At 35.2% G+C, this 8,769-nt stretch overlaps 1 protein-coding gene across 1 annotated transcript; it reads left to right on the top strand.

Moving 5' to 3' along the window:
• The first annotated feature begins 3,692 nt into the window (after positions 1-3,692).
• Positions 3,693-8,189, top strand: LOC132190958 (cold-responsive protein kinase 1-like). Its single transcript, XM_088510700.1, has 7 exons — positions 3,693-3,714; positions 4,942-5,130; positions 5,213-5,343; positions 5,738-5,951; positions 6,791-7,022; positions 7,628-7,778; positions 7,866-8,189. Exons 1-7 carry the CDS (start codon positions 3,693-3,695, stop codon positions 8,187-8,189), a joined length of 1,263 nt encoding a protein of 420 aa, XP_088366826.1.
• The last annotated feature ends 580 nt before the right edge of the window (positions 8,190-8,769 follow it).

The raw sequence follows: 8,769 nt of genomic DNA, 5'->3' as shown, positions 1-8,769 counted from the left end.
GGAAATAGTGAAATGAAGAGGATCCAATTCCGCTTCTCTTGGGGATTCATGAGAAATTGAGAAGGCGGGGGTATGGCTTTGATTGTTCAAATTTTATTTTATTTTATTTTTTTTGAAACAAAAATATTAAATAATAACTCAAAACATAAAATATATAAAATTGCTTTGACCTCCGTAAGCTACATTAGAACATATTTTCAAAATCAAAAACAAAAAAACACCTTCAAAACGCAAATAGGTATCTACATGTACATCCAATTTTTATTTTTTTTTTAGACTTCATTTTTAAATTAAATTAATAAAAAATTAATATGATGACGTAGTAAAACGGTGCGTTTAGTTTGGGACTAACGGGCATTAAACATTTGTAACGGTATGGGTTAATTTGCCTTTTCGATTAATCGATAGAGTAAAAAGTCGGAAAAAAAAAAAAAAGAAGTTCAGGGAGTTTACAGTTTTTGCGCGTTGACTCATGGATTTACAGTTTTTGCAAGTCAGGTTCAATGTGTGGACCTAATAACTGCTTAAGTGAGCTAATTCCTTTTTAGTTTTTTGCCCGTTGTCAGCCCTTTTGGATTTTGGCCCAAGTCAGCCTTACATTCACTAGCCACTAACACCATCGCTGGCCACCCACCAACCTCTGTCTCATCCGACAGCGTCATCCGTTAGTCTTCACCACCGGCCTCAACCACCGTCTACGACCTTCTGTTGGCCTCCACCGCTGCCTTTGTCGCCACATGCAAAAAAAGAAAAAAAAAATCTTTTGATTCTGTTTCCAAACTTAAGCTTCTAGAATTTTTCACATTGAATTTGAGGGAGGATGTTAGAATATATTCTGACATTTATATTATTGATTTATATTTCCTAGTATAAGTCGATTTTTATTTCTTTGTATAAGCTGATTTAGGTTTACTTGTATAGGTTGACTTATTCAACTATAAATAGGAACCTATATAGTGTAAACAATCAAGTGAATGAGAGCAAAATGTAACCCTTAGGACTATTTAGAATTGTGGACATAAGTGTCTAACACCGAATTACTTGTAATTTTCTGTCTCTCTAAATATCAGAATATATTCTAACAACCTTTACAGCTATCTCGATTGTGATAAAAAAGGAACCAATACCTCAAGGTTTATATCAACTTCCTTTAGTCACATTTGTTTTTGATTAGGTGTTTTTCTTGTATACTTGAGTTACACCCCTGCCCCTTTATAATGAATTTCTATTACTTTTCCATATTCTAGGCTAAACTACCAAATGCTTGCAGCAAAATGGGAACATTAATATTACAAGAATAGAAGCACTTGAGAAGCCAATTGCTTTCAATAATTAAGGAAAATTGACCGATTGATTAGTGCCAAAATGTGGTCTAGGTTCATATATGTGGTATGCTCTATATGGATGAATTAATGGAAGATTGAAGACCAATCATAAGAGAATTTTTTTTATTTTTTTTTGAGAAACCAATCATAAGAGAATTAGATATGGACAAAAAGTAGTATCTCGTAGCAATTATTGTCAATTGACGCATCGTGGATTACGATAGAGTACATGTCATTGTGTCAATGTGCAACACAAACTTTCGATGCAAGACATGTCCACGAGATAGAACGTAAATTGGAAGGTTCATCTTAGGCTACAAAGAAAACTTAGTGCAACCTCAAATGTTTAGGAGCCATAGTTGCATAGTCTCAGGACCAAGATCCTCTAAAATTTTCTGGCTAATTCGCATAGGATGAGTATGGATATAATTAGAGTTTTCTTATAAGTATGTTAATAGTATGAATGACCGCACTCTCATGTGAACGTAGGCACATTGTCGAATCACGTAAATTTGTGCATCTCGATTTTTTCTCTTTCTCTTTTTTCTATTATGTATTATTCATCATTGTTGTGCACGGTAACAACACAAGAATAATGGGATTGGTTAGTGAAATAAGGCAAGGGACGTTAATATATATATATATATATATATATATATATATATATATATATATATATATATAATTTTTTTTTTTTTCCGACCAAACAGCTGTCTATTTAATATATAATTTTCCGAGCACATCTTTGGCTGGTTTCTCTTTCACATTCGAGAATTTGGTTTTTAATTCTTTATTTCATCTTTGTTAGTTCATCTTTATCTGTAGAAAACAAGCCAAGATAATATCCGTGCTATTGTTTAGGCCCTAAATAATTAGGGATGCCCAATTATAAAACCATTTGTTTCTCTTTTTCACATTAAATATTAAATATGATACAATCATCTCTTGAACAATTTTTTAAATGCAGATTAATTAGGTTATTAGTTATTTCATTTTAGTCTCACACATGGTCAATTCTTTTCAAATCGCTTTCATGTGAAGCTGTTGCTCTGCATTATATATATAGCATTCATCGTAGTAGGAGATAATAAAGTAATGAAAGCATTTGAATAATTCAGACGCTAAATTTCAAATTTCCCAAGAAGTACCGAAGAAGTTTAAAAACCATCTTGCAAACCAGCCTAACCCTTTTTTGTTTAGCGACTATTTTCATTTACCAATATTTAATTACTTAATATTATGCACATATATAGTATTAAGACATTTTAATTCAGTTTATAATTTGTTCCTCCATGACTCGACTACAAAACAACAACTCATTCATTCACATACTCAATGGCCTACGTTTGATACTATACTCCATGTGACATGTTGGCTGGTTCTATACCAAATATAACAAATTTTGAGTAAAACACACCCGTGAAAACTGATTTACAAGATAAAAGTTTCCAAAAACTTATATACACTGGATTAAAATTGTAAGTAAATCATGTTAAACAATTGAGACCGTAACTGAATGAAAAAATGGTTGATAAAATAAAAATTCTAATACATAGACCAAGTGATTGAAGTAGCTGGATTATCACTATTTTATTTTTTTCACCTAGGTTTCAATTCGTATCATAGATTGTATTTGACTTATATATTGATAAATACTAATTTTTTACCTTCATCATCATTCTGCCAACCAAACTAACATACTATGATGAGATGATTTTGGTCACCCTGTACGCTTGAGGTGGTCAAACCACTCCTAAGGCCTTTAGGAGTAGTTCAGCCATCCCCAATAGCCAAAAATGAGTGGCCAAAACCACCCCAAAGGCTTTCGGGTAGTCGAACCATACCAGACCGGTCAAATAGGTAGCTGAAACTACCTCCATTGCAGTCTATTAGTCTAGTTGGTGGAAGTATTAAACTGATATTTACCCATAAGTCAGATATCGTCTGTGATACGAATTGAAACCTAACAAACAAACAAAAAAAAGTGAAAACTTGGGTATTAAAAAGGTAAATTAACCCTTATTTTTAATATATTTTTCGTGTTTCAAAGTCTTAAACCGCGTCTCCTTTCCATTATTAAAATAGTAATTTATTACTCATATAATGCCGTTTACAGAATAACAAGACATTTGGATCTTTCTCGTCGTTTGTTCTTACACGTACGCTGTTGCTTCGTCCGACCGATTATTCCTATGTTTACACCCTCTTCATCTTCTCTCTTTCAACTTTCGGTTTTCCCAATAGAGGGAGAGAGAGAGAGAGAGGGAATCGGATGGAGAAAATGGCTGTTGCCAGTTGTTGAAGTTACTGCAAACAAAGGCGAAGACGGTTGCAGCGCCATTGCTCCTCCTTTGCTCGCTAGTGACAATGCCTAGACCAGCGGCAGAAGGTATGTTGCATTGGAAAATTCCTTTGATGGGTCCTCTGTTCTAAGCCTTTTGAAGTTGCTTTTAGTTTTCTGATGTTCCTTTGATGGATTCTGTTCGCTCTAGGAAGTCTGATCATCAAAATTTATAGCTAAAAGGGCATATTATGCCTACTTGTACTAAAAGCTAAGTTGTGTTCGCTCTACTGTAGTCTAGGATTTTACAGATTTTGTAAGTTTTGATGTTTTGAAGGATTCTTTTTACTTTACTACTTGGTAGAGCTTAGAAATGACTGCAACTTCCTCCAAGGCAGTGGTATCAAATTGTCAATAAAAACTTATGTCATCTAAGCAGTAATTGATAAGAGTTAAATCAATATTTGCAAATCACTATTTATCTCAAAAAGTTAAGCATTAATGGTTTAATTAATATTCTAAGACTCCCCCAATACATGAAGTATTTGACTGACAAGGATGGAACTCATGAACTCTGGCTTTGATATCGTGTTAAATCACCATTTATTCTAAAAGTTTAAGAAACTAATAGGAATTGGTGAATTTAATCATTTAATTAACGATTGGATTTTTTTGGTTTCATTTTCAAACCCAGCTGCGTATGGATAATATACCCTGTCATGTCTACTGCGTATGTATGGGTTTCTTGCCAGTATGATTTACTGGGGAACTTTGTAGGTTATCTTATAATTCCTGAAAGTTTTAGAAAACTCAAAAAGTTCCTGTTTATCTTATAATTCTCTATTATGGTGACTGTAATTGTACTTGAGTTTGAATAGCCCCTCTTTGTCTATTCTGGCAAGAGGTGTGGCCATTGAAGAAGAGTTGTTGTCATCACAATTGATGGCACGACATTCACTTTTTGCATTGCACATAACCTTGCCATGTAAGATCTTGACTAAAATCTCTGAAGATGATTATCAAATTCTTGACAAGAGGAAAGCCAAAACAGACATGGTCGAAATGGGTAGAAAAAGCTTGATTGCCTGGGATTTAAATAGAAGATTATTTCTGTAGATGAAATTAAATGGAAAAAAAAAAAAAAAAAAGGATTCTTAGGCGACATCATGCAGTTGGGATTACAGCCAATCATGACATTAAATATCCAATGGTTTCTCCTTAAATATCTCTTCCATTCATTACAAGTCCAAACATTTTTTGGGTTTTTCAAAATGTTTTGGTGGCGTGCTCACTCTGAACTCTTAATGAAGCACATTTACAATTTTATGTATGCAGTGACCCCTCCAGCATCCTCTGCATTGCAGATGCAGAGTTCATCAACGCAGTTGCTTTCTTCAGCCCTTTTCTTTTTCCTGGGAGGGTTATTTGTGCTTGTGGTACTGGTGATTCTTATATTAGTCCTTTGGAAATTTGTTAAACCAGTGGAGGTGATGAAGTTGCTAGGACGAAGTAAAAAGTGGAAAGGTAGAAAAAGGGATGAATTTGGAAAAGTCGACAATATCTTGAATTAGAACTCAACATCTGAAGTTTTATTTACTTTTGCCAGTGTCTTCAGAATTCTTTAGTGGTAATCTTCGAACGGTAAGCCATTTTGATTTCAAGTCACTGAAGAAGGCAACCAAGAATTTTGATCCTGCTAATCTTCTTGGAAAAGGTGGATTTGGGCCTGTTTATCAGGTATTGATACTGAATCCCAGAAAGTGGTGAAGCTATTTATTAGTACGAGGAAAATTAGAAGTTTGAAAAATCTTCTGCTGTCATAATGTTCTTACACATAACATATTTATACTGCTTACAGATGGATATCAGTTTCAGTATCCAAGGCATATGATATATGAATGGCCAGAAGGGATTGAATATTTTGTTGATGTCTCCAAATTAGATGTTTAGTCACTTGATGATTCTTTTTTTCATTAACCACTGCTTAGCCAAACAATCTTAGTTGTGCTCTGCACTGTTTAGAAGTTCAGCCATTTAGTATGATTAAGACTCTATTTCTTTTCTGATATTACCAGAATTTACTGTGTTATTTTTAAGATCCAAATTTAGATATCCTATTTTTATTTTTAAGGGAAAGTTAGAAGATGGGAGGTTGGTTGCTGTGAAGAAATTATCTCTTGATTCATCCCTGCAAGGAGAGTCAGAATTTCTTGCAGAGGTGAGGACAATCACAAGCATCCAACACAAGAACCTGGTTCGCCTTCTTGGATGTTGTTCTGAGGGGCCTCACCGGCAACTTGTGTATGAATTCATGAAGAATGGAAGCTTGGACCTTATACTCTATGGTATAACTTTTCTACCCCACCTTAACCTATCCTCTCTCAGTAGTATTTGGAAGAACTGCCGTTACAAATCTTCTTGGAGTATAAGTTGATCTATACTATGTAACTAATTCAAGGTTTTTTATTTTTTAGTGAGTAATAATTGATCTATATTATAACCAAGAAGACTAGTTAGAGTTATAATTGAATCACTCAAAAGCTTAGTTCCACCTAATACACAGCCAATGTGGGACTTAACATCCATGCAACTTATTGATAATCCACCACTCAATGTAGGACTTAACACATTCATGACAATCCAAGTATCACAACTTTCCCTACTTAAATTCCTAATGTCCTTGTTAGGGCGTTGCGTTAAATACTTTAACACCACATGGCATTACTAGGTTGGCTATGATACATTTGTCATAATTTAGAAAAGTACCAGTCACATATGCACTACACTTCAAAAGAACTAGTCAAAGTTACAATTAAAGTCCCTAGAATCACTTACAATTTCATCTAGTAGACAACCAATTTAAGACTTGGCATCATGCAATGCCTGCATAAACAACCCAACCAACATTGGACTTAACACGTCACATGTTTAATTCCTGAAATCTTGAAGCCAATAAAACATGGATGCCATATTCATTTTTGGATGACCTCTGATGAACAAACAATCCATCATCAAGTGTTTTTGAGGTGGGAACTGTATATAAACCTATCTCAGCTCTTCTTTCCTATAAATCACTTGCAGCTTAATTATTCAAAGAAAGCGGGATATACTTTTCATAACATATGCAATGTTCTTAATGCTTTAGGTTCACTGCATTTTTACGATTAATGGTCCTGTAATACAGGTAAAAGTGATCAGTTCCTAAGTTGGAGTACCAGGTTCCAAATAATAATTGGCATTGCAAAAGGATTGCAGTACCTACATGAGGATTCACACTTAAGAATTGTTCACAGAGACATCAAAGCTAGCAATATTCTTCTTGATGACAAATTTCAACCAAGGATCGGAGATTTTGGCCTGGCTAGGTTCTTTCCTGAAGACCAAGCTTATCTTAGCACTACATTCGCTGGAACTTTGTAAGCCCTTCACCCAATATAACTGTTTATGAAGACCTTTTTTAGGTCTAAGATTGGGTGGCACCTTTAAATACTAGCTTTTCTGAAGAGCAGTGAGTTGTGGATTGGTGGGGTATTCGGTCGGGGAGGGGGGAGGGTTTGGTGGTTACAGTGGCAAGAACAGGCTCGAAATCTTCACTTCGAAAAGCAAAGAATTTCTACCCTCACTGTCGTCATTGTTTGAAGTGAATTTCACCATATTCTTGACTTGGTTGCTAACACTTATCACAGTTTCCTACACTCTTATCTTCTTCCATAACCTGCTCCATGAAAATGCTGAATCACTGTTAATAATGCACCGTGGTCCTCTCTATTACACACACAAGAAAAAAATTTCTTCACTCCACCAAACATGCTCTCTTTTTCTCTAAAGCATTTTCTGTAAGCATAAGAACAAAGAAAAAGATGTAAATATCTTTTTTTACATATTTCCTCACCTTATCATCGTGTAGTATTATCGTGCACAAATCAACTGACTTCTCCATGGTCACAATGGTCCTTTAGTTTAGTGGTTATGCAGGTGTAGTACTGATTGTAACTTCCTTCTCTCTTTCCCTTTTGTTCAGAGGTTACACTGCACCTGAATATGCTCTAAGAGGAGAATTGTCTGAAAAGGCAGACATCTATAGTTTTGGAGTTCTTGTGCTTGAAATCATTGGCTGCAGGAAAAACACAGATTTCACTTTACCATCAGAAATGCAATACCTTCCCGACTATGTAGGCCTTCACCCTTTTTCATAATTTCTATCTAATCATTGATTATTGATATTCTTTGCCTAGTTCTGATCCAAATTATTGTAACAGGCATGGAAACTATATGAGAGATCGACGTTGCTTGATCTAGTTGATCCAAAAATGCAAGAAGATGGGTTTGTGCAGAAGGATGTTTTGCAAGCAATCAATGTAGCCTTCTTATGCCTTCAGACTCATGCAAATCTCAGACCCTCCATGTCAGAGATCGTAGCCTTGTTAACATACAAAGCTGAATTGGATAAAACACCAATGAGACTCATCTTCTTGAATCGAAGGCGCAAAATGGATGACAACCTTTCTTGGGATACCATATCTGATGCTTTCGTTTCTCAATTGCAGAGTGAGTCCCCCTCATTACCTCAAACACCAAACTAAGGCCAATTTTATGCTTCCAATTTTTTATAGGATAACAGAAAGCAGAATCATTTATAGTGTTTCAACACAGCTCCAAATATATGTAATATGCTTTTTCCTGCACTCTTTTCTTTTCTTTGTTACCTCTTTTCCCTTCATGTTTCTCTTTGGAGAGCATCTTCTGTGTGGTCGTGGCATAAAGTGATAGTTTTGTGCCACCAATTAGAAAGTGACACCTAAGCCCATCTTACTAAACTTAAGTTTAAAAAATTAAAAAAAACCTTAAAAAATTAATTAAAAACAAAAAAAACAAAAACAAAAACAAATTAGAAGGGTGGCTGCCACAAGTTGGCGGTGGGGGAGGCGGCGCGAGCCACCCTCTGCCCAGGGCCACCCCCACCCCCACCCCCACCCCACTTGTTGGCTGCCGGTTCTAATTTATTTATTTTTTAAAAAAAATTCTCATAGTGATATAAATTTGGTATTTTGTTAGTATGCATTTATTTTGTTCCAAACCGACGTGGTGAGGTCTGAATGGTGGGCATCAAAGCCCCCTTTTGTGCAAGGGCCACAGTGAAGTTATTCTCATCTCATTTAACAT

This window comes from Corylus avellana, chromosome 9 (genome assembly GCF_965113065.1).
Source record: "Corylus avellana chromosome 9, dhCorAvel1.hap1.2, whole genome shotgun sequence".
NCBI classification, from domain to species: Eukaryota; Viridiplantae; Streptophyta; class Magnoliopsida; order Fagales; family Betulaceae; genus Corylus; species Corylus avellana.
The sequence above is the reverse complement of the archived record's forward strand: the minus strand, read 5'-3'. Positions and strand labels throughout refer to the sequence as shown.

What these genes read in the sequence shown, in the direction of transcription:
- LOC132190958 (XM_088510700.1), top strand. Translation starts at nt 3,693, where the DNA reads ATGCCTAGACCAGCGGCAGAAG. An exon ending in ACGAAGTAAAAAGTGGAAAG is followed by an intron (nt 5,131 to 5,212) that starts GTAGAAAAAGGG and finishes TACTTTTGCCAG; the next exon opens with TGTCTTCAGAATTCTTTAGT. An exon ending in GATTTGGGCCTGTTTATCAG is followed by an intron (nt 5,344 to 5,737) that starts GTATTGATACTG and finishes TTTATTTTTAAG; the next exon opens with GGAAAGTTAGAAGATGGGAG.